This window comes from Phaenicophaeus curvirostris, chromosome 9, assembly GCF_032191515.1.
Source record: "Phaenicophaeus curvirostris isolate KB17595 chromosome 9, BPBGC_Pcur_1.0, whole genome shotgun sequence".
NCBI lineage: Eukaryota > Metazoa > Chordata > Aves > Cuculiformes > Cuculidae > Phaenicophaeus > Phaenicophaeus curvirostris.
Window position 1 is genome coordinate 28,377,144 of NC_091400.1, and position 25,340 is coordinate 28,402,483.

General features: G+C 46.2%; 1 protein-coding gene across 5 annotated transcripts in view; it reads right to left on the bottom strand.

Annotated features, from left to right (window-relative positions):
- Positions 1–1,331: 1,331 nt before the first annotated feature.
- Positions 1,332–25,340, bottom strand: part of CTBP2 (C-terminal binding protein 2) — a 139,249-nt gene continuing 115,240 nt past the window's right edge. For 4 of the 5 annotated variants that reach the window (XM_069864103.1, XM_069864102.1, XM_069864100.1 and 1 more), the window contains 8 exons: positions 13,007–13,161; positions 11,555–11,699; positions 8,311–8,517; positions 7,682–7,896; positions 7,072–7,202; positions 6,153–6,280; positions 5,315–5,432; positions 1,332–1,998 (listed from right to left, as the gene is read on the bottom strand). In XM_069864103.1, the coding sequence (XP_069720204.1) occupies positions 1,818–1,998; positions 5,315–5,432; positions 6,153–6,280; positions 7,072–7,202; positions 7,682–7,896; positions 8,311–8,517; positions 11,555–11,699; positions 13,007–13,161 (1,280 nt within the window). In that variant the 3' untranslated portion in view covers positions 1,332–1,817. Of the gene's footprint in view, positions 1,999–5,314; positions 5,433–6,152; positions 6,281–7,071; positions 7,203–7,681; positions 7,897–8,310; positions 8,518–11,554; positions 11,700–13,006; positions 13,162–17,420; positions 17,554–25,340 lie in introns of those variants that run through there. The other variant, XM_069864104.1, reaches the window with a different exon arrangement.

The following is a 25,340-nucleotide window of genomic DNA, read 5'->3' on the forward strand; positions in this document are numbered from 1 at the left end:
TAATTAGTTTTCAGTTTAATTTAAAGAAAACAAAATACAGTTTTGTAACCCAGATGCTTTTTGATTTCAGCTTATTTTTTTTTTTTAGTCCCTTTCCAGACCACCCTCTTTCCCCATGTGTGCCCGGTGTGCCCAGACCAAGCTCTAGCACAGTGTATAATGTGAAAGAATGGAAACAACATCAACAGGCCTTTTGTCTAGCGCGTTTTCAGTTTTAGTCCCTAATGGTGTGTTAATGCTTTATTTCTTGTGACTGAAGTGTTGTCTGAGGTGTAGCTGCCTTCATAGCTCAACAACAACCCGCTCTCTACTGGGAACTCATGCTTGGTTTTTGGAGGAGGGCACAGTGTGATTAAAGCTGCATTTCTGTACCTTGCGGTGCATTCTTAATGTCCTGAGCTTCTCAAACGTGAGTCGGAGGGCAGCGAGAGCTCTTACCTTTCAGAAATTGTAGAAATTTTATCACCTTTTATTGAAAACTGCACTGAACGCTAAATGTCCACCTTTACAATAAACAAACACAATAACGGTAACACACTAAAACAAAACATACTTCTGATAGCCATTGGTTTCTTTTTCTTTTTTTTTCTGTTTGGGACAGCTTAAGGTTTTTTTTTTTGTCACAGAAACAGGAATGTACCCATACAAAGGCTCAAAATAGGCCATCTTTTAAAAACAAAAAGGCGATGATTCACAAAAGACTATGAATATAACATGTAACTAGTTGATACAAATCTAATAGGATTTGTTAAAATCAGTCACATCTAATAACACATTTTGAAGTGTTCTTGTATAAAATATCACGTGAAGAAAAGAAGACTTTTATCAATGTCTAAAAAAGTGGGTTTTGTTCATAGACAGTCTGACAAGTTACCATAAAAAGTGTTTCCTGAGACATAAGGAAATGCAACGTTATTCTTGAACCCTTTCCAGCTCAAGACTTTTTTTCCACTTGATAAAATAGCTGCAGATTTAAAACTGAGAAAATATATTTGAGTACAAATAGTGTGTGAAACGTAATACTTTCTTCTTTTTTTTTCTTTTTTTTTTAAATCTTTTTTTTTTTTTTCTTGCATCATTGCAGGGCGGAGGTGAATGCACAGCTACTTTATTCAGTGTATCAGGCAGAGAAGAGACTGGCAGGTTGTTTTGTCTTTAGCCTGGGAGGGCAGCGGCCGGTGCCAGGAGCCCTTTCTGCCCTCCCCATCCCACAGATCCTGGCTGGAATGGCTAGAACTTAAACCTGTCAGGAGAACTCCTGTTACACATCACTGGCCCTGTGAGCCTGCAAAATGGATTATTATTTTGTGTTGTTTTTTTTTTTTCTTCCACTTCTAAGCCAGCACTGATGCCCCTCGTTAGAAGAGGTAACCAGATACAAGAGTAAAGAGAGGGCTGAAGCCACAAAATGGTTTCCTCTTACATTTCTATGTTGACTCTGCAAGGACTGCTTAATGCAATGGTTTGAAATCAGGTGCAGAAGCCCTGTCCTTCCCAAGGAATTGAGGGGGGAAAAAAAATCTATTTTTATTCATGTGATTGATGCACAAATGAAGGAAACTTAACACACAATAACAGAAGTTGATCATCAATGTATCACATCCTAGTTTTCAGCGCTTCGGTAAGCAGGTGACTTCTTCAGGGCTTCTCCCCAGTCCTGACTGCTATCGCTTTGTCGTTAACACTGGAACATCAATGATGCGTCTGTCCAAAATCAACATTGCAAATTTCGTATCAAATTGTTTTTTAGTTCACGTATAACTTCTTTTCCAATGTCTCTTGGTCCCAAGTTTATTGAATGATTTTTAAATTATCTGCTATTGCTCATTGGGATGTTCCCTGTTGTCCCCGTGTTTTGTGGGCTGGTTCGGAGATGGAGCTTGGGACGGATGTGCCACTGTGGGAAGATTGTGAGTAACAGGGATGCCTCCAGGAATGATGCCCTCCATGGCTGCCGGGATTCCTCCTGGTGCGACACTGACCATCCCGGGGGGATACCTGGCAGAGGGGACAGAGAGGCAGGTCGGTCACGCCAGTTACAAGGGACAGTTCAATATTAAACCACAGCTGCCGTGGGTCAAAACTGCTGTTTTCCATTTAATGAGGATGATCCCCCTCCTTCCTTCCTTCCTTCCCTGCTGGCTGCTGCTTCATCTTTCCATTCATGTACCAGTACTAATGAACACTGCGGCAATAAATGCTGCCACTGGGGCCTCATGAGGTGAGCTTGGTAGATTCAGAATTACTTGAAACTAGCACTCGGGAAGGCTTTACGCCCAAGCTTAAAGCAGAGATCGCCAAGCAAAGGCATCACACTGACTTTGTAACCAAACATGGTTTGGGTATGTGGGGTTTTTTTCCATTTTGTGTTTAACCCTGAGCAAGTTGTGACTGACAAAGAGTATTAGGATGCTGGCACTACTTGATGAACCAGGATCTTTTTATGCTTTGAAAGGAAACAAGTTTTATTTATAGATTTTTCTCATATGTAAAACCCCCAGATACTCCAGTGATAGAGGAGAGATAAGGAAGGTGATGATAGAGTTAATATTTGCTATTAATTACAAAGGTATTTTATATGAAGTCAGATTGTTCTAAATCTTTATTGTACTGTTTGCCTGAATACAAGACTAATTCTAAGAGTGCACCATAGAGCTGTGATACCAAGACCTATAGTAACTGTTTCCCAGTGCTTAACTGCAAGAGGAGACAAATAATTATGCCAGTCAGCTGAAGGAGAAAAAAAGAATGGGTATAAATGAACTCCAGACTGCCACCCTGACTCTTCTCGCCAGGGCAATGATGCTTTTCTGTTCTGTAGGCTGTTTGCAGGCCCTGGAGGATACAGCCCTGGTCCTACTGTGAGAAAACAGTGCACGATCTCCCAGGCTGGAACCAGTATTTCCTAGAAGATTTGAATTAACTGAAACCTTTATGCCTGACACTGAAGTTTCTGTCAGTACCACCTACCACCTCAGCTTCTTTTAAGAGACATTTGAACATAAATCACTTGCTTTGAGAGGGCTTTTCCAAAAAAAAAAGCTGTGCTTGATGACTCTAAGTTGAGGCGGACTCCTCGCATCCCATTAGTACGTTGGCACAAATTAATTACAGTAAAGCAAATGTCCTTGACAAAAAGAACCACATCAACCTCGAAGGTAGTACAAAAGAAAGCTGAAGTACAGATGAGAGTGAGTTAGCCTCTCTGGGAGTGAGTTTTGCTTTTCTTGCAGCTCATTCATCGGACACCAGGACATCAGAAGCAGTATCTGAGCTGCTGTGCTGAGGAGCAATTACCAATCAGTGCTCCCAGGAACCCAGCGCTCCTTTCCTGCACCCTTGTGTGGTTTTGTTTTCTGTAACACCTAGTGTGGCATTCAAAGTGCTCCAAAGGGTGGTGGCTTTTGTCCCTGTGCCTGTAATGCTGCTTTGCCTTCGTTACACTCATCTCTCTGCTTTTCTGTTGTCTTTCCTGTTCCTTTTCATTGCCAAGCCTTTCTTCTGCAGCACTTCCTACAAAGCTGGAGACTGGCCTTTGCTGGGTAATGCAGTATCAGCTAAAAACAAGCCTGCAGAACCACGAGGAGGTGTACAGGCTGGGCATGAGTCCTGGGTAAGCATCCACTATGGTACTGGGACTGCCTCTTGTTCTGTACCTTCTAACTGCTTGTTGAACAGCAAGAAGGCCTTTGTCTTTTGAAAAACTGGGTAAGGAATTGTAGAATCATGGAACAGATTGGGTTGGAAAGGGACCTTAAAGATCATCTAGTTCCAACCCCCCTGCAATGGGCAGGGACACCTCCCGTTAGACCAGGCAGCCCAAGGCCCATCCAACCTGGCCTTGAACACCTCCAGGGATGGGGCAGCCACAGCTTCCCAGGGCAACCTGTTCCAGTGCCTCACCGCTGTCGTCGTGAAGAAATTCTTCATTATGTCTAGTCTAAATCTGCCCCTCTCCAGTTTATACCCATTCCTCCTCATCTTATCACTTTGTGAACAGTCCCTCCCCAGCTTTCCTGTAGCCCCTTTCAGGTACTGGAAGGTCACTATAAGATCTCAGAGCCTTCCCTTCTCCAGGCTGAACAAGCCCAAGTCTCTCAGCCTGTCCTCATATGGGAGATGCTCCAGCCCTCCGATCATCTTCATAACCCTCCTCTGGACCAGTTCCAACAAGAACCGACAGCGAGTTTGAGAAAGGAGAAGAAATGTGAATGTCGAGCTGATCACACAGAAGACGGAACATAGGGGCAGCGAGGCCAAATCCCTCCATCTGTTGGATGCGTGGGGACCAAGAGCCCCCCACAAGCACTTCCCTGCTGCTGCCATCGCCTTGGGAGAAGCCAGATCTTAGCTGGCAGTGAAGCTGCCAGCTTACAGGGGCACCAGGGCAGAGGCTCCCAAGGAGTTTAGCAAGGACGAAGCGCCCTGCAGAGGTTAAGCCTGGAAGCCAAGACTTGTCCCCAGGACGAGGGCATTGCTTTTAGAGGGACGCTTTTCACCAGCTTTAGATGTTTCAGTCTACACGTTCTGCTGGTCAAAGTGAGCGATTGCTGCCTGTGACCTGCAGGCAGGTGTGAGCGTGCAAGGCCACAGCACATGAGTTGCTTGGGGCTGTGTGGCCTCTCAAGGCCTCTGCTGCTGAATGCACCCCTGCCTGCCTCTGCCCAGGAGAACAACCTGACGTGCCCTGTGGGTGCGTTTTTTAATCCCAGAGTATTTTTGGCAACACTGATATGGGGAAGGCTGCCCATGCTCCAGCTGAGTCCTCTTGCCTAATGTCTCCTATCAGCACACTTTGAGCTGTCCAAAGAAGACCAATAAGTAACCCTAATCTCAGGGATTTAGGTGGCAATTAGGCCACCTGACTATAGACCTATACTTGGAGTTTTTCCCCTGGCTCATTAACCCACAAATGGGACCAGGCTCACAGCCCAAGCAGTCAGTGCATGGACAGAGCTGCAGAGCAGATCTGTAATTGCTTCTCTTTAAGTTTAGAAGTTACGTCCTGCTTGGTTAGGTGCTTGGGGGACCTGGCACTCACGGAGAATCCACACAACTGGCTGCTGGCCCACCAGGACGAAGGCTTTATAAATGGGAGGCTTTACAAACCCACAGTTAAATCAAGCAGCATTAGTAGTCCCCACAGTGTGACTACAGGTCCTCAAGCGGGGAGACTTCACAGTCACTGGCTCAGTCAGTGTAAAAGTTGTTTCTTGGGCTTTCATGCTCACATTAATGCTAGAATCCCAAACCCTACCTCTGCAGGGGAGCCTGCTGCCCTGGTGGGCTGCTGGAGTCCAGTTCTCGGGCTTACCTGTACGTGGCACCGTTGAGCTCTGGATGAATTGCTTGCTGATCTATTACTGACCATGGAGCTGTTGTGACAAAGAATTCCTTATTCACGCAGTTCCTTAGGCTTTCTGGGATGCGTCCTGGAATTGGTAATAAAGGTAAATGTGTGTCAGGCGAGTCCTATCTTTATCACCCTTTAATTATAAGCTACAATTTTTTCCATGTCACTGTATTTGCTATAAAGGCAGGGGCTGAGGGGGAGGCAGGGGCATAGAAATCCCATATCCCTTGTTTCAGGAGGATGTTTTGACTGCCTTCAGGTGCAGGGCTGGAAACCAGTTTCTTATCCCGAGTTCCAACTCTCTGCTTTCATGAAAGAAGTTGCCCTGAGCCTGCTGATTTCAAAGCAGGGCTTAGCCAGACATGAAGCTTTGCCCTCCAGGTTACAACAAGAGTTGACACAGGTGCCTTCACTGCTCTGAGATTTGGTTTTGGCACGCAGCCGGCTATGGTCTGCTCTATCTTTTCGGTTAGCACTAGTAAAAGGGTCAGCAATTACTGCTTCACTGTCCTTTCCTTCCTGGTCCCAAACATCAGTCTCGGCCACGCTGCACGAGTGCCCCATTGATTTTAAAAAATAAAAAAAACACCAAAACCCCCCAAACCCCTCACCCAACCACAAACATGGCCAAATGACAGAGAAGTGGAGCTTGGCTCCTCAGTTCTTTTGCTGGGAAGAAAATCAGGGTTATGCTCTTTTCCCAGTCTCCTGCTGAGGTGAAGCTGTGTCTCTACCCCTCCTGGCTCACATTCTGGGTGCACACGTGAGTGAATCCCAGCTTCTCTGTGGGGCTGGGTACCTGTGATCGCACGCCGTATTTCAGTAGCAGCAGCTTCTCTCATCTCTAGTGATGCCTGCTCACTGTACCAAGCGGTGTGTGGAGTACAGATTAAATTAGGAGCATCTTTCAATGGGCCTTGAGCAAAACTGGGAAGAAGGAGAAAAAAAATAATTAATCAATGTTTAAAAAGAGACTAAAAGATGTTATGATCAGCAAAAGGCTTGTGGTCTGCCACCTGCATATTTAAGCCTCCCTCCCTGCTCCCTCGCCTGTGGCACCTGGGCTGGAGGGAGCCTGACAGGGTCCTGCCAGCCTGCAACAGGCACAGAAGTCCTGGAGAGGAAGCACAGCTCCCATGCACGGCACGAACTGAAAATGCACCAAAAGAACCAACAGAGCTGAAAAACCAACCTATTGGGTGGTTGTTCATAACATCCCCACAGGAATAAATGCCTGGAGGTGTCTCTGCAGCAGCGTGGGGAGGTGAGTCACCCAGCACAGGGTGGAAGGGGCTGGACACGGGGGAACCCCCTGTGCAGGAGCACACTTTCTTTAGTGTTGCTTCTGAAAACACAAGCAAAATACTAGCACTACCTCCACCCCCAATGTGCAGTGAGAGGAGCCACACTCTCACTTAGAACCATCCCTCGTTGGCTAGCAGCGGCCTGCGGGGAGAAGTGCCCAACACTCCCACAGAAAGTCAGTTCTCATTCACTAGCGAGTGCCGCTTCTTGTTCTAAGCTCCCAGTGTCCCTTTGGACTCCTGCACCACCACTGCCAGCCCCTGCCTGATGGATGCTGCAAGGTGCCAGGTCTTTTCTCAAGCCAGCAAGACTGTCCCCCAGCGCTGACGCTGTGTGAGAGTGCACGTGGGTCTTGCACACCCCGTGGACACGCCACTATGGACAACAACTTGAGAGAAAAACCAGAGCTTTACCTAAACGGTTCAGACTCATGCACATCAAGCGCAGCCCCTCGTATCCGTCCCTCCTTGAGAGCTTGAGTTAAGGCCTTCTCGTCCACCAGCCCTCCACGTGCCGTGTTCACCAGGAACGCTCCCTGCCTCATCTGGTGGCAGCCAGGGAAAGAAAAATGAGAGTGAGCTGCAGGTGGTGACCTGGTCCTACCCCCTCCTGGACACAGCAGTGCCGCAGTGTGCCTCTGGCTGGGACAGCCCCCCACTTTTCCTGCTGAGCAGCTGTGCTCCTGCACCAAGCAAAATCCCCTTAACTGTAAGGCGGGGTCCCCATCCCAGTGCATGTGGGTTTTCTGTGGAAGTTCCAGCTCCAGGTGGTAAGAGCAAGCAAAGCCTAACCCTGCTGTCACGGGCACAGAAGGTTCTCTTACCTGGCTCCCCCTGATAAACACGGCGGGGAGACAGATGGGCTGTTGGATGCAAGCAGCTATTTTGGAGATAGCCTGCAGGCATTAAGGCACCAGCTCGCTGTGGCTGTGATCACAGAGGGCCCAAGGCCAGCACTGATGCTCAGGGTTTGCTCACTGAAGAGCAAAGCGCTCTCGTTGCTTATGCACGCGAGGTGAATTACCTGCTTGATCGTGAAGTCGTTGATAAGGTGGTGGTTATGTTCGTTAAGGTTACAGTGCAACGAGACACAGTCGCTCTGATAGAGCAGGTCCTGGAGTGTGTAGACCCGTTGGACTCCCAGGGACCTCTCTATCCCGTCCTGCAGGTACGGGTCATAAAATATCACATTGAAGCCGAATGCCTTGGCTCGGACTGCAACCGCCTGTGCAGTGCGGCCTGTGTGCAAAAGAAAAAGAATAATTTAAATGAAGACAAACTTTGTTTTATACAGTCGTGCCTCCACAAGCAGAATGGCTCAGAAAGAGCCAAGGCTGCTGTAGCTGTGGCTCAGGCATGGAGTTTTTTGGGAGAGGATGGCAGCACTACCAGGTGTGGTCCCTCTTGAAGAACTGAAAGGTTTCATTAGTGTTTCTCCTAGGACGCAGCCAAGGCTCACAAAATACAACTCCTTTCCTGAAAATTCAGTGTAAGATGTTCTGCCTCCTTCACACCAATCTACTGTGGTGGTTCTGGGTTTGAAAATGCTCATTTTAGGCCCTTCCTAGGACAGTGCAGTGGTGTCGAGTCTTCCTTAAAGGCTGAATGTGGGGACTGCAGCATTACACCCACCACTGCCCTTCACCAACGTACCGAAGCCGATGAGGCCGAGCGTCTCCCCCCTGATGCGGGCAGCACCGGAGGCCACCTCCCGGATCTGCTCCACGCTCTGCACCCGCGTGCCTTCCCGCAGCGCCTGGTAGAGCCACGTGTTTCGCCGGTAGAGGTTGAGGACGTGGCAGATGGTGGAGTCGGCCGTCTCCTCCACTGCAGCTGAGGGGATGTTGCAGACGGCGATCCCTGCAGAGGGAACAACACAGAGCACAACTGTGGCTCAGAGGGGGCAGCCACAGCAAAGAGCTCCTCGCCCTTCTCCCTCACAATGCCCATCAGTTTTTAGGCATTTGGAGTGATATTTTCCAAAGACACCCACAGGCTGGGTACAGTAGCCTTAAATCTTCATAAAAGCCACTGTGACCAGGAATGCTCAGGGGTCCCCTATGCCGTGGCATCTCTCCAGATTAAGTACAAGTGCAGATTTCAGGTACGACAGCTACACTGGAGTAACTCCAGGAGTAAAGGTTTGTTTTACAACATAAAGTCTTACTCTTGTTTAGTTTAGTCTACCTTCAAAGTGAATAAATCATACTGGCAGAAGTCATTCCTTTCCACAATAAGACTATTCAACCACTAAATTATTTAGGGATCGATAATTCGGTGCACTTGGGCAGGATGGTGCTCCAGGTCGGTGTCACAGGGCCAGCTTCCCTGCCCACCAACAAGCACCAAAACAGCTGCCTGAAACAGTTGAGACCTGCGCTGAAGCAGCTTTCACACCCCAGCACCACCGCTGCGCACCCCTGCCTGCCCCAGCACACGTCTCAAGAACTGACCTTTTGTTCCTCTGCCACAAAAGATTAATTTTAACCTGCCGTGTCCCTGCTTGGTGCTACAAGTATTAAGTTCATGGAAAATGCCTCCCCGATCATTTCCCTGCCTGGGCTCTGGCTCAGGAACATGTGTAAGGGTGTGCTTAGTGTCACACCTATTCTGCACATGCTCATATCTCACTGGATTCAATGCGATTTAAACACACATTTAAAGACGGATGTGTATTTAAGTGCTTTACTGGGCTGGAGCCTTTGAGAAGAAACCATGAAAAAGTAGGAGATAAAGAGAGAATAAGATATTCAGAAAATCTCCTTCTACTGTAAGGGGTGCTGATTCAGTTCAAAATTGAAAATCTGTTTCCCATACCCCTGCCAACCTCCCTGCTCTCAAGAACATGGTTTTCTGCTTTTAAAGCTGTTGTTGGCCTGATGGCTGTTTGGTAGACTATCGAAAATGGGAGAAAACTGACTGACCCTACAGGGTGAAAAAACCCCACCACCAACCAAGTCCTGAAAACACTGTCTAGCCCCTCTGCCTTTCAGGTGACAGGGACATGATGTTCCACTCCCCGTGAGCTCCTAAAGCTGATGCTCTCTCACTTTATATTCCCCATCTCTTCCACAAAGAGAACTTCTGATTTACGCTGGGGACTCAGTTGCAGCCCAGAAACCACACTGACGCCTGCACAAGCCCCTAGCAAAGGGAGAGGGAGGATTTCCCAAGAAGACTGTGGACTGTGCATTTAATTATGAGACAACTGCTCCTGCCCATTTGTAGGCAGAGGCCCTGGTTGCTGATGGGGGAAGAGATAAGAAGGCTGGAGGTCGATGTGTGGCCCCAGCAGCACTCCCCATCAGCCTGCAGCTCTACTGAGGGTCTTCATCACCAACCCTGCCAGCACTTGCCTCTTTTCTGATACACCGCTTGCTTATAGAGCTGGATGACACCAGGCTACCTCTCCCACTAGTTTCTTATGCTGTTACTTATTGCCATGCCACCAGGAGCAGGGGCTGCCGGCACTGGGGGTTAAACACCCATAGTGGGTGGTTCAACACCAGCATCACCTTCTGGGGGTGTCTTCTAGTGAGTCAAAACTAGTGCCATCAGCCCAGCCAGCTTGGCCAGCAAGGCACTGCGTTTAGACACTGGTCATTTATTGACTGCACAGTTTAAAAACTACCTTATGGAAAGCAATACCAATTAAACTTTACGCTACATTTGTGGGTAGTCATTAGATTTTCTACTCGAAACCACATCATTTGGCCACTCAATTTACCAAGTATAAAAAGAAGGATTATACTGCAGTATCCCATTACTTTATTCGCTATATTTTTCTTTTCTTGATGTTCAAAGCCTCAGAACATTTTTATAATGGATAATAACAATAAGAGTTAAAAACATGAAGAAGCTATTACATTGAGAAGACACTCCTCTCGAAAAAAATAATTCACTACATTGAGAATTGCTTTTTTAGGAACGACTATTCAAAACTCTAGTATCACAATTATCCTCGTAAAATGGCTCACGTGAAATGGCTGTTATTCTTCACTTCCCCAGAGATAACCTTTAATACAAGATATCCTAAACACTATCATAGGACTGCTTGATAGACTGAATCTTGGGATCAGACGATCAAAACCGGTTGTAACTCAGCCGCTAAAATCATGGATAAAATTAAGCTCTCCCAGTGGAGGTGTGCAGATTGCCAAAGGTCTCTGTGATCATCCAAACCACTATGGAAATAGGGTAGCCCCAGCACTGACACCCACACGACACAACCTGTATGCATCCCCAAACCCAGGAGTGCAGAAAAATCCCACAGCTGAAAGTAGGGGCTCCTTTCTGACAGCGCGACCCTTTGTATTTTGGCAATCCACATAACACATCCCCACAGTAAATCTCTTTTTCATGAGATAGCAAAGGAGGCAGCAACAACCCAATGCACTATTTGTGTTCCACCATCTGACACATCATTTTCCCAGCAGTGTGGGCATGACTCTGAGAACGAGATCAGGTTCAGAGGCTAATCTTGCTTAACAAAATATAATAAAACACCCTTCCTCCAATTTTTCTAAAGCTAGATAAACTCTCCTGTGCCAGAAACAGAACAGCCATACAAATATCTGTCAGTATAAGGGGGCACCTGGAACTAAGGACAGCGCAGGAACGAGGGACTTGGATGAGACAGTTTCAACACAGTATGAGCCTAAAAGCTGCCTTCTAAAGCTGCACCATTTTGTTTACTTCACGGTCATGTTTTCTTGTCATAATATTCTCTACATGAAAAAACGTAAACTGCACTTGCAATTTTAAGGCCTGAGCTAACCCCCTTTGGCTGCAACTCCACTTTGCCAGCACGCTCCCATGGGAAGCAGCAGGCAATTATGCTGATTGCAAAGACCTGGAAGGATACAGGATGGAATTAGGGTGCAGAGTTGAGACTTACCAAGCTCCCCCGCAGCTTTGATGTCGATGTTGTCGTAGCCACTGCCTATTCGAACAATGACCCGTAGGGCCTTGAACTTCTCTAGGTCTTCTCGAGTCAGTGTGATGGTGTGGTACATCATTGCCCCAACAGCTTCATTTAATACCTGGAACAGAACAGAGATGTCAGCATCCACCAGGACACCTGGAAGGGACACCTGCAGCTCCTGAATCCAGAATATTACACAGTAAATTGTTCATTTTTACTGCTGACCTACTGCCTGACCCCCAGGCATGGTGCAAGCCAACACTACCAGGTGTCACCAAAACCAACAGGGGTGTGACCAAAAAACCCCAAGAATGTTCCCTATGCAAACAAACTGGATGGATATCTGAAAATTATGATGTTACAGCTGCGGAGAAAAGGCAAAACTGAGCCAGATGCTCACCTGGACCCTTTTCTAGGTGAGTATCTGCTAATCCTTCTGCTTCCAACCATCACTAATTCTGCTTTCAAACAGGAATAAGGTTTTACAGCAGCATCTGTTGTTTTTGAACACAACTGTGTGTCACTTGTAACTCCTCAACCTTCTTTCGTATGTTGGAAGTACAAATACCTGTCATACTGTTCATACAATCATCAGATGGTTTGGGTTGGAAGGGACCTTAAAGATCATCCAGTTCCATCACCCCTCCATGGGCAGGGACACCTTACAGTCACATAAGACTGTACTCTGTTCCCTTCAAACAAGACTCAAACCTCCATTGGTGCTCTGGAAACCCAAGACCTATCCAAATTCTTCAAGACTGGCTCATCTATCAATGTCTCACAAAAAACTCTATCTTCCTTCCCTCGCATTTAATAGTTAAAGCACTGCAAACCACAACACTGATGCTATTTGTAGTTTTCTTTCCCATATCCTGGAAGAGATTTTTGATCACTTCAAACCTCATCTGAATTATCTAAATGTGCACAGAGAATAATTTTAAAAGGAGTATTCATAAGTAGTTGAGCTTCCAAGCAGAAACAGTCATCCACAGTGCACATATCTGCCTGCACGATGCCCAGACCTCACCCACTCACTGCTGGGGAGAAACGAGCTGCTAAGATGCAGCCAGCATCTGAGGAGACTCATCAGGTGCATCATGGGATGGTGTTAACAAAGCCAGAGCAACTGTGCTGCACCCCAGGGAGTGTTGTGCCTGCTGCACTGACCAAGCAGAATTCCAAAAAGAAGAGAAACGTTAATAATATTGATGTAAAAAACCCGATGCAAAGAGATAAGGTGACCTTTATTTTTCCAAAATAACATCTGGCTCTTAAGACAGCCTCGATGAGTTTTAATCTGCAGCGACGTCTGTTCATGTTATCTACCGATCCAAAGTGCAGCTTTGTACAAGAAAAACTGGAAGAGGAAGGCCAGAGCACACCGGTCCCCAGGCCAGCCTGCCGCACCCACGCAGCTCATGTTACCTTCTCATGAATCTCCTGAGTTGATTGTGCGTCACAGAATGCAACTGTCGCCAAGTCCTTCAAAATGGGCATCTCCACCGTACAGTCCCTCCCGTCCAGCAGTGCCACCAGGGGCCGGGGGTGCATGGGGCCGTTCATGATTTGAGGGCGAATACCTGCAAGCAGAAGGAGCATGGATTTTACGCTAGTGCAGTGGGAAGGTCCTCTTGGCAGCAGCAGTACCTGTGCATGGTTCCTGTGTTAGATGAGGGGCAGCAGCACATGGTTTCGGCTTGTACAACAAATGTTGGGGGATAATGGCAATACAACGTGAAGTTTAGCCTGAGGTCTGGAAGTATGACTGCGGGGTTTTGCCCTGTCTGAAGAGAAAATGCAGGGGGGCTTGCTCCCAGGACAGGGAAGGACAACCCCATTTCATCTACTTGTGACTTCATGGAGGTGTATCTTCGCTGTGCCGATCCTCACCAACACAAGCCATGTTTCAACCACACTACCTAAGCCAGTGCTGCCAGCCTCTTCAACTGTTTTAGCATCTTAGGAGGGGAACGCAAGCCAGCAGTAATTTTTTCCCCTGCCGGCAGGAGGGACGGGATTTCATTCCGCAGCTGTATGCTGGCACAGTCTGATTTTTAAGGAATGACTTTACCATTTTAACGGCCTTGGAAAGACAAGTCCAAACAGACATCCACTAAAATAAAAAGGATTACTGGAAAATCACAGAAAGAGCAGGACACTGAAGACCTCTGGCATACAGGCCTATACTCTGCTACCAACTACCAAAGGGCTTCAAGGGTGGGCACGGAGAAGCTCAGCTTACTTCGTAACCAAACCTGCTCTATCCCAACATCCTGCAGGACACTCTTGGCATATGCGGCTGTAGTCAGTGTGCAGGACCCGCAGGCCAGGATGAAATGGCTGTAGATCCTGCTCCACCACAGCAGTGAGTGCATTTGTGCCAGCGCCGGCCACCGCTCTTCTCACACCTACACACACCTTGCCATGGGCTGTTTCTTTGAAAATACGGTATTCAAGGGTCTGTTGTGTCATGCTGCTTTTTTCATGTTTCGCAACAACATGTTCTCCAGGCTGAGATAAGGAAAGGAATGGTCACCACCAAGGGCTGCAGAAGCCTCGTTTTTATATCCTATTTATTGCTCTTCTGCAGATTAACCAGTTCCTTTTTGGACAAGTCACTTTGAAATTTCTGTGTCTCCATTTATCACCCATTAAAGGCATTTCTTAATGTAAGAAATCTTACAAAAGATCTCAGCTATCATTTTTGGCTACCCAGGCATTTTCTGGGAAAAGGGTAGGTGCAGGAACGGATGCTCTGGAGACAAAGTGGTATTTTATTTCCACTGCCGCACCATGAGATGGCTAAGCCTGGAGGGTTTGGGTTTGAACCTCCAAACTCCCTCACAAGCAGCCTCAGACAAGACTCTCCCCCTGCCAAAACCTCCACAGAACCTTTTAGGGCTACCAGCCAACATCTTTATCACCTTTAAGCACAGTGGTTGTGCGATCCTTTCATTGAGGGGCTAACAGACAAAGTAAATGCCTTCACTCTGCTGGATAACAGCATTTTCCCCTGCCACACTACATCACAGGAATCACCACTTAGATGCAGTAACACCACTGATACCAACGAGCTGGAAAAGCACAAAGTCTGGCTGAGGGAACTCTTGTGGAGTTGCTTTTGGGTATTTTGCAAAATCAAACATCTGACGTGGAGCATTACAGAACAAATGCTACTGTCTGTAGCACTGTTTTTGAGTAAGTCAGAGTAAAGCCAAGACCCTCTGGACTGCGGTCAACACCAGGAATTACTGCATCCCCACGTGCCAGAAGAACGACAGTGAGAGAAGGAAGCTAATAAGAAGAGCAATGCACTGTTTTTATTTATTTTAAGGGAAAATTAAATCTGTCTTTTTTCCCCAGACTGCTATCGTGTAAAGTATTAGCAAGATCTCCACTAGCTGATGCGTACGTGATAGACAGGGGCGCTACAGGCCACAGTGATGCCTCCCAGACTGCATCAGCCCCAAGAGCGTCGCCCCAGGGAGGGATCTACACTGCTGCATAGGGAACACAGGCTAGCACACAGTTACATACATTTTACATGGGTAAAAATAACCCCATAGAAACAGGCAGGTTTGACGGAGAGGGCTTAATGGCTCTCCATTCCTGCTTTATGGAATATGCTTTCAGAAATTAAGAACCAATCAACCCACCAGACCCAACTGAAGATTTTCAGCATTACACGTGAACATTTATGGGATAGGTCCTTCTCTCCATCTTTCCTACCAAGATCTCCATTAGCAAGTACTGGAAGTAATACATTATGTTTGCATGCATTTCATCCAGATGGAAATGCAACTGTGTCAGTAGGCAGGGTAGAGTGCCGAGACGATTTGGATAACCAAAAGAAGCTTGCCATAAGCAGATAAGCAAGAATAAAAACATGTGCAAATCTCAGAGTGCTTACACAATCCGTATGTGAAGCACTATACCACAGCTAGATTATATTATCAGGTTAGCAAGAAAGTGAATTATAACTCTGACTTAAACACTTACTAACGTGTATGATCCTCAAAGCTTAGAGCATCACCTATCAGCCTCACATCACAACTGTAAATAATCAGGAATATGATATAGGGGCAAGGTGGCCATGGTGGTCCCAGTCCTGGTGATCATGGGCACCATCCCTGCGCTGTGCAGCCGTCCGCCTGCCTGGGCAAGTGGAGCTGAGAGCTTAGACCAGGACCATCCTCAGTCAGGGCAGCAGGCACACAGGGGCTGGCGGTGGCTTTCTGTGAGCACGGCACATGGAAGATGAAACGATGGGTTATCTGAAACTTTGACATTTAATCCGAGCCCTAAAATAACGGTTTTATTATGCTACCATTACATAAGCTTCTTTGAAAGTCAAACGAAACACAGCTTTTTTTTTTTTTTTTGAAACAGCATCTGTGTCTTTGCTTGGGATTAGGGATGTAATTGTGCATGATGACACAGGCTTCTTAGGCATGTCGCCCTCACCCGCACACAAAAGTGCAGTCTCCAAGGGTGAATGCTGGCTGGAAACTGGAAGGTACTCAGAGGAATGTCTCTAATTTCTCCTACTTCAATGAAGGAATGTACCTCAGCCTGACAAGGAAAGTTTTGAAGCAAATCAATATGAGATGAAGTACGTAATGTATGGAAATTACATTGTAATAAAAACCACTGGCAGGTTTGCAAGTTAAACCATGGTGTATTTTCCTCGCCTGCCTCTCTTCTTGCCTCTCCACCACCCTGCATCTACTCTTCACCATCCTGGTTCCTACCTCCTGCACAAACGCGTTCAAACCAAACCATTTGGACCAACAAAACCAAGCTAAACTCAGAATGCTTTTCTTTTTCCCCAAGCTCATACAGCATGTTTGTTTCTGTGTGCGACTGCTTCATTGAGAACGAGGTATGCCATAGATCAGAAAGTAATTAAACAACCAGACACTCCCCTCCAAAATTCTGATCAAACGCTTCAGCCATTAACCCTTTCGCTCTGCCACACGTTGCAAACCCACTAGACTCACTCCGCTAAGGGGCACGATGCTGTGTAAACCAAGCCCATCACTGCCTCCCCGCCCCGGGGAAGAGCAAGCCAGGGTGCTGGGGGCAGGAGGCAGCGTAGCAGCGCTCCCTGGGGCTGGGGTGGGATCAGCTCTCCCTCTCAACAGCCTCACAAATTCAGCAGCTCCCCCAAAACTGATTTTGCCAATAAAAGCCCCATCCATTCTTGCAAAGTTGTAGCAAGTATTGTTTGATATGTGTTTTTTAGGCATTTTCAGTTGCCTGCAGACCCTTGTCAGCATTGCAGGGAGGGCTTGGTAAGGAAGAGGGAGAAAAGGAAGGATTTATGGAAAACAAATGAAAGAAAGGTTTTGCAGTCACACTGAGAACTCAAACTCCACCCCAGCTTACAGGCAGCGCCGCTTGTTGCACGCAGCCCCGCGTATAAAGTGCTTTTGTTTCATTTTTAATACACAAAGCCTGCTTGTCCTCTTCTGCCGCTCCTCCCCTTTGCCACCCACTTGTATCCGATCCCAATGGCACCCCTGCCAAGAGAATTAGGGAGTGCTCCCTGCTAAATGGCAGCCTTTGTGTGACCGCAAGACGGCTGGTACTATCTCACAGAAACAAAAGCAGAAGCCATTTGCCTAATTCTTATTAATCTCAGTTGCCTACACCACGCAGCATTAAATAAAAAAAAAAAAAGTCTTTAAACACGTTCACTTGCAGTATATAAAAGTGCATCAAGAAGAGATCCTGACACTCGCTTGCATTACCCGTTCACAACAAAGTAGCTACAGTTTTACAGTCAACTACACACTTTATTAAACAAACAGAAAAGAAACAGGAAATTTCCCCTTGCCTGGAAAATGTTGCCTCCACATTCTTCTTCTTATTAAAAACCACACATGGCAGGGAGGGAGGAGAAGGGGGGGGGAACCCACACACGATAAAATACTACCACTTTTCAGTGCGTTGCCTCTCCTTTCGTCTACGAGGGGGTATCTTCAAACAAGCAATCCCGCGGCCCACAGCTGCAACATCTCAAGACAAATGTCTCTTTGAACACGGAGGGAAAAGAAAAGGCTTTTGTCCTGAGCCACGGAAGAATAGTCTGAAATTGCGCGAGGAGTTACAGTCACCTCTGTGCGGCTCCCAACTCTTCAGAGCACTCCCTCCAGACTTTGCCGAAGCTTTTAACTAATCGTAGTTCTTTCCCAGCCCTTGAATAAAATCATGTGAGTGCCAGCCAAAAAATCTTATGCTATGCACACTAAAGGGTTTGTATATGTCACAGTTGCTTTTTCCCCCCTTCCACTCCCCTCCTCCTATTGACTTGCACATACGGCATTTTTTTCGAGTTGTCTCAAATGGATTTAATCTGTGCCACGCTGTGTTTTATGTTTGTTTGGGTTTTTTTGTGTGTGGTTTTTTTCAAACTTAAAAAAAAGAAACATGCCTTTCCATGCGGAGTATATTGAACAAGGCTCCAGAAACAGGCTGATATAGCCTTTAGCAGCACTGGCGGCACCTCAAAAACAAACACAAAGCACTGGGGGAAAGCAAGGCTGTGCTGATCTCATCTCGCACCCAGAAATGAAGGGCTGAATTCTTTCATGATGTGGAAACCAAGCAGTCTTTAACATCAGAAGTAATACTCACTTGATGGAAGGATTCATGTCTTCTTGGAGATGTCCATCTCCATGTCCTGCCCAGTTTGTCCCAGACAGGTAAAATCATCCCCATAACATCATTACCCCAATCCCAGACTCCTGCCGAGCACATGAGGAACCGCTGCGGGACATGGCAAAGGAGGGCAGGTCATGACTATGCAATGCCTGGTCTCGAGAACACGCAGTGGCTCACAGCTTGGAGCAGTGGTTTTTCTCTCTTTCCAGTTGTCATTGTCATGGCCAGTGGCAGCAACACTTAGAGACAATCCCCATCCAAGAAATAAACCCTGCATCTCATTGCCAGTTTAATACTATTAGTGCTGCATCTTACTTACTTAGTGCCACAGCCAAGGGGGATGATGGCAAAGCGGAGGCGACTTCCAGCCCACTGGGAAAACCCAGAAGATCACGGTAGTCCCCTCTGGGAAGGGAAATCACACTTCAGAGAAACTCCTGAGCTCCAGAAAGATGGGCAGAGGCAACAAGGTCCATTTTCCCCCATGAGGGGCAAGGTCCCCGACAAAAAGGGTAAAACTCCTGCCTGCAACGTTTCCTCTGGTCAGCACATAAGAGCTGGCTTTTTGCCAGGTCCCTTTTCAGATAACTTCACAGGCCTTCCTTTAAGATTATATTTTTTAAAATTCATAGGAAATTCCCATATAAAACAATATCCTCATTAGCTGATACGAACACCATGATTACAGTTCCAGGTTGAACTACAGAAGCAGACAGCAACCATAAAGAAATACTCAGTAAAAATACAGTAACCATATACATACGTGGTATTTTCTCACTCTTATTTGAATTCTTGTAGCCACTCACTAGAAACAAATACACCTCTTCACCTTCTTTTGTGTATCCCCCTTAAAGCATTGAGATACATGTGACCCACTGCCAATGCCATAGCGATGCAGTCTTGGGGCACGAATGCCAAGCACAAGCTTTGCAGAACACCGGAGCGCTCTTCTTCTATGAAATAAACTCCATACTGAACTAAATCTCATCCAGGAGCACTCAAGATATACCTACAAGTATATAAACTGGTGTAATATAACAAAAGAATTATGAAGCCTCTGCTGCATACCTGCTGTACCAAATTGTCAGTGTTTCAGTTATTCCTGGGCTTCCAGGTGGGCAAATATGTTTGTATAAAACACCAACCTGTGACTTTCCACCCTAGCTCACACATGGGTTAACCGAAGCGACTTCAAGAGGAGCCAAACAAGGTCTTAGGGTGAAACTCCTCAAGACCACACAAGACGACAGGAGAAAGGGGGTGCCTGAGGGATGGCCAGGGACTCCGAGAAACAGGAGTGCAGAGGAGGGGATGGATGGATGGATGGGATGGTGAGTCTAAGGAAGCAGTGGGAGCTGCCAGGGCACATGTGAGAGACAGTAGAGCAGATGGGAGAGGCCATATGGGACAGTGAAGGATGCTACCAAGAAAGCTAAAAGAAGCACCTGGGAGAAAAAAATGCTTGCTTAGATGAGCTCAGTTTCTTGCACTCATTTCTTTTTTTAAGAAGGATGGGAAAAAGATGGGGAAAACTCTGTTAGGCATTGTACTGAGGTTATGATTCAGGCACCACACAGATTCTCAAACCATCTCACCAGGCAGGGTCTGAGCTTTGCAGCTCCTATTAAAAACAGTATGGAGAAGGTAGGAAAAAGTCAAATAAATTCCCCTTGAATGTGCTCCATTAGCAAGCCCAGTGCTGAAAACAGATTGTATTTGTAGTGCTTAGTGGATGGCTTTCTTGATAGTACGCAGAAACCTCAGAAAATACTTTCTCTCCAGGGCTGCCACTTCAGCTGCAGGATACGTTCTTTAGGTTTCATATGTGTGACGTTCACCTCTGAGACACACATTCCAGCCATATGGCATCATGCAGGCGGGGTGACATCCCATGCCAGTTCTTCAGGTCCCTCCCTATCGTCTTTATACATTTTGGTTTTCCTTCTATCCAAATGGAAACAAGCTACAGCAGCAGAAAATAAATGAGCTGCTCCAGGAAATGGACAGCTTGCATTTTTTTGGTTTTAAAAGATAAAATAAATAGAACCAAGGAGAAACATGCTGATGCTTTACACGAGGGCGCAGGGGAAAGTCGCTGATACTAGCCATCTGGGCAGGAGGCTGCCCGGGCTTCAAATCACCCTGAGCTATTTGGGGGCTGTAAAGATGTTTTAGAAGATGAGATGTAAAGGCTGATGCTAAAGATGAGGCTGCTGACCAGCAGCGACAGCACAGGGACTGCCTGAACTGCCACTGCCTGAGACTCCATGAGGCCAGCAGTGGGGCTGCTAACAATGTACCAGGGTTGCACAGTGCAGACTTGGTTTTATCACACAGACAACTGACAGCCCTATGGTTTAGACTGGAAATTTTCCTCCAATATTTAAAAAAAAAAAGAAAGAAAAAAAAAAAGAGGTGATCCATCAAAGCAAGCACTTGGATTCAGCTGCTGGGAAGCAAGAAGGGTTCAATCACACTAGCTGTCCATGCACCTCCAGCACCTTTTAAACTTGCATTTGCACATGGATCATGACTGATTCTGAGTGGAAAATACAGAAAATGCCACGTTGTGAGATACTTGTAGGAATGAAATTATACTGGTGTTAACCACTGGCATGATTTCTTCCCATTACACTGAACAGAAAGTGCTATTAATCTTTTAAGCAAGATATACATATGGCTTTCTATACACTGCTCTGCTTTGCTGCTGGCCTTTCTGAGATTTGCTGTAAGTTTTCTGTAGATCCCAGAGGAGGGTCGAGGCAGTGTTGGAGGAGTTTCTGTGCTGGGGAGGACAGCAGTGGCTGTTCAATGTTGGCTCACAGTGTTCCCTGTATGGTGATGCTTCTACTGCACAGATGAGCAAGCTGGAGAGACACGATCACTTTGCTGGGCTGGGAGCCTGGCAGCCTTTGAGAAGATAAATTCTCATCCTCACATCCACCTGTAGCTGTTGTCATTTCAAGGCATTTGTTTATAGCAAGAAGAGAGCACAACCCACCAAGGATCCAGTCCAGGCTTTACGTAATGCTCTTTCCATGAGGGCAATCCGGGAGCCTTCCTTTAGTAAGAGCCCAGCTTGACCTTAAGACCCTCCCCAAAGCAATCTTTGGCCAAGTGCAAAGTGCCCAAAAGGGCTGGCAGCTGCCTTGGTTCCTCCTGCAAATGCTGCAGATGGGCTGTGGAGGGAGCTGTGACCACCCAAGGAGCACCTGAAGCCCTGCCTGGGGTGAGAGATGGTTTCAATCCTTTAAATCCACCTGGCCATCTCCGGTGTCTTCATTCAAAGTGATAAAATGCACAAAACCTTCAAGCCACAGGCAGTTTGTGATGCTGTTTGCAGTGACATGCACAAGCTTAAAGAAAACCAGGAGGGTTGTCCCTGAGCCCTGTGAGACCCCCTGTGCATAGCTCCCGTGGCTTTTACACAGCTTGAGTGACGCTTGTGAGCTACTAAAGGAAAAAAGACGGTGAGCTCACGCCAAAACCCACAGGTCTTGCCAAGCCGTCGTCCCTTGTAAGACCTATTAAAATAGCTCCTGGGCACTTGCCAAGCACACAAGCCCAGCTGGAACCGTCTGTTGAGTGACCCTGTTGCAAGGTCATCCCTTCTGAAGACTGAAAACAGACTCTCTTTGACCTACGAACGTGAAACATTTCTGCTGAGGGCACTGGACCTTTGATAACTTTCTCCCTTCCTATTGTTGCTCCTAGCCAAGTCCCTGCTCTCAGATGCCCGCTCCTCTTCCACGGCAAAGATCAAATGAAGGAAAACTTGGCGTGGAGAGGAAGCCCAACCACCACCAGGTTTCCAGCTTCTCTGCACCATGTCCACAGCCTACAGGCTGTTGTTTTTTATCCTAGTTTCTTGATTCATGTTTTTTCCCCACTTCTTCCCCATCCTGCAGGGTTTATACCTGGAGCCCATTCTGCTCTCTCATGGCTCTTAGAGGAATTTGAGACCAATTCTGCTTAGTGCAGAAAGGATGGCAAAATGGAAATATATGAGTGAGCAAATAACTCTGGAAGGTCCTGGGACGTGCTGAATGCCTACAAATCCCACTCATTTCCCTAAGATAAACACTCTTACTTCCTTGCAGCACTGGATCCTAACTAAGCGAGAAAAAAAACTTAAATACTAACATTCAAAAGCATTTAACTACAACCTACTTGCTATTAAAGTTGCTTTACTTTTACAACTAATGCTTTACAAGTATATTGTTGGATTTTGTAATGATTACACTAAAAAAAGAAGGGCACGTGCTGAATTCCTGTTGACATTTAAAGCAGCCCAGAACCATAAAAACATATCAAACAAAACTATGGGCTCAGCAGCAGCCATCAAGCCCCACCTGCTCCCCACTGGTAAGCAAACAAAATCTGCACGCCACTACTTCTGCAGCCCTGCGTGTGGCCTCAGCCTGGGCAGCAGGTCCCTCAGTGCTCCCTCTGAAGTGAGGTTGCCCATCCCCAGCTCCTGGCCCTTCTGCTCTCACCCAAGGAGGTCATTGAGGCCACCAGGAAACCCACCGTGGTGGACGACAACCTTCAAGCACATACTTCAGCTTAGCGTGTATTTCAGCGTGTGCTGTCCTTAACAGAAATGCTTTCTTGGATCAGGCTGATATCCCCTTGAGGTGCATTATCAATTATTTGCCAGGTGAGAAAGTGCACTGTCATGGGAGATAAAGAAGATCATTGCACTGCACAACACTGCAAAGATGTACATAAGAATTGATTTTATCCTTCAGAGGAAAGGTTTATAGACGGAGGCTCTTTGCGTTGTGGGTCTTCCCAGCCACCAAAGGTAAGGAAGCAAAGCAGCTCATCTGGGAGGATTGTTCACTGGACACCTAGCCCCGCAACTCTACCTGCAGATCAGCAGCTTTGCCTGAGCACGGCCCTGCGGCCAGTGGCAGCGCTGGGGAAACAACCAGCTGGCTCCAACCTTCTTCTTGGGTTATACTTTCTGAACCTTACAGAACCCAAATATTTTCCCTTTTTTTTTTTACTTCCTATTGGAAAAGACTGGTTCTACCTCAAGCAGGATTTACTGGTCATAACAGTACTAAGAAGGCAGAGTCATCTATACGTAATATCCTAGGAAAAGTATTGAAAAGAAACTTCCTCCTGTCTTGACTCGTGCTCTTAACTAATATATTTCACAAGTTTTAATGCTGTTGTAAAGCCGTCTCCTTAGCTAAATCCGTAAAACGAAGAAGGATCCCTCATTGTGCTTGCAGCCACCTTCCCACAGCAGCATGCTCTGCCAGAGAGGAATGGGATAATGTGGGGTCCAGCAGCATCTCCCACCATGATATCTTCCCTAAGTCACCTGCAAGGCTGCTCACTCAGCTGGAAAAAGCTAACTCATAACCTCCCCCAGGAAACCTCAATCCAACTTCTCTCAACAAAGATTTTAGAGATGCCACACAATAAAGTCCTTTTTTAGCTCTTTGTGCCCTTGAACCATGCATTAAAACAGCAGAGACTAAGCTGGATTGAGGGAATTTCAAATTGATGTATTGCACAACATAGAAAGCTTTTGGAAAAAAAGCCCTCCAAAAAAAACAAAAAAGAAAAAAAAGAAAAACTCAAACCAAAATTGGATTGTAAGCGGAAGATTTCATGAGGTCAGGGTGATCGTATAAAACCTCTCACTGGAAATGTTATTAATTACATCTTATCTCCCATCACATAGAAAGCACACTGATAAATAACAATACACTGATTAGTAACAAACTCCCAAATTTTTGAATACTATGACTTAATCACATAATTTTTTTTTTAGACTGAGGTAAAAAAGAAAATTCTGTATTTTAAACTCACCCTTTTTAAAACATTCTGACTTTGCACCTTTGTAGAGCCTTACTTGATGCTCACTAGTAACTGCTGCACGCTGAGAGCATCATGAAGTTGCAAAATGGCATCATAAGTATCTCGGAAAGAAATAAGAGTATGTCCATAAATTACGAAGACTTCTCAGGTGCACAAAAGAACAGGCTATTGAGACTGCATGTAGGAATTTTGACTCCACGTATACAGACAGAGGTTTCTACTAGTAAAAATCAAGCCAGAAAAAAAGTCTTTTGTATCTCAGTAGTATTAAATCTTCCTTAAAATGTCTAAATCAAATTAAACCAAATGAGGTATTTTCTGTGAGATTTTTAAATCCAGTTCTTTCCAATATCCATTAAATCTCTGGAAAATTAATTGAATTTTATTTATAATGTGATGTGCAATTGTGGAGATCTGAAGAGAAGCATGTGGTCCCAAAAGCACATGTGTTTTTCTACCTATACAAGTTGGTCTAATAAAAGATATAATCTCTCCCTGCAAACCTTGCCTAGCTTCAGTTTTCCTGGTCGAATAAAGATAACAGAAAAAGTTTAATGATTAACTTTCACATTCTCTGTTTTGCCCCTTTATCAGGCTTTTCCTGGCTGCTAGAATTGCTTGCTTCAAACCATGGGCTGCAGATCTGGGGGATGCATGCGCTCACCTGTGGGCAGTGCTGGGGACCTCAGTCCCAGCCTTCACCCTCCTGATACATCATCACTTTGACAGCCTCTGGACCTGAACACGGCCAGAACAAAGCAAAACTCTTCCAAAAAGATCTCAAATAGCACTGGAAATGCAAATTCTTTTGCAACAGTGGAAGGAAGTTCTGAGTAAGGAGTGGAGCAAAGCTGCAGTATCTCTGGCCACCCCACCCTGCCTCCTTGATCCTCTCAAGCCTTTTGGAGGCTGAAACAAAGCCCTCCAGAGTTTTCCAGCCAGGCTATTCTTGGACCCTGGATGAACAACACACACTAAGAATGAGCAAGAACATGCCCAAAATTTTTTCTCATTGCTGACCCTAAAAATATTCTCGTCTGGAACTAATCCTGTGGATTAGTGATAATCCACAGCCACACATTTCATATCTTAAATTAAGACAATGGACAAGCAATGCCTACTGAATATCACTAACGTCAACATCAAAAGTACCTATTCACCCTGAGACATCACATCTGCCAGCATGAGCGACAATCACTCCATCGAGGGTTTCCAGGTGGGTTTTGCCTGTGTGCCCAGGGTGGACACAAGTCAA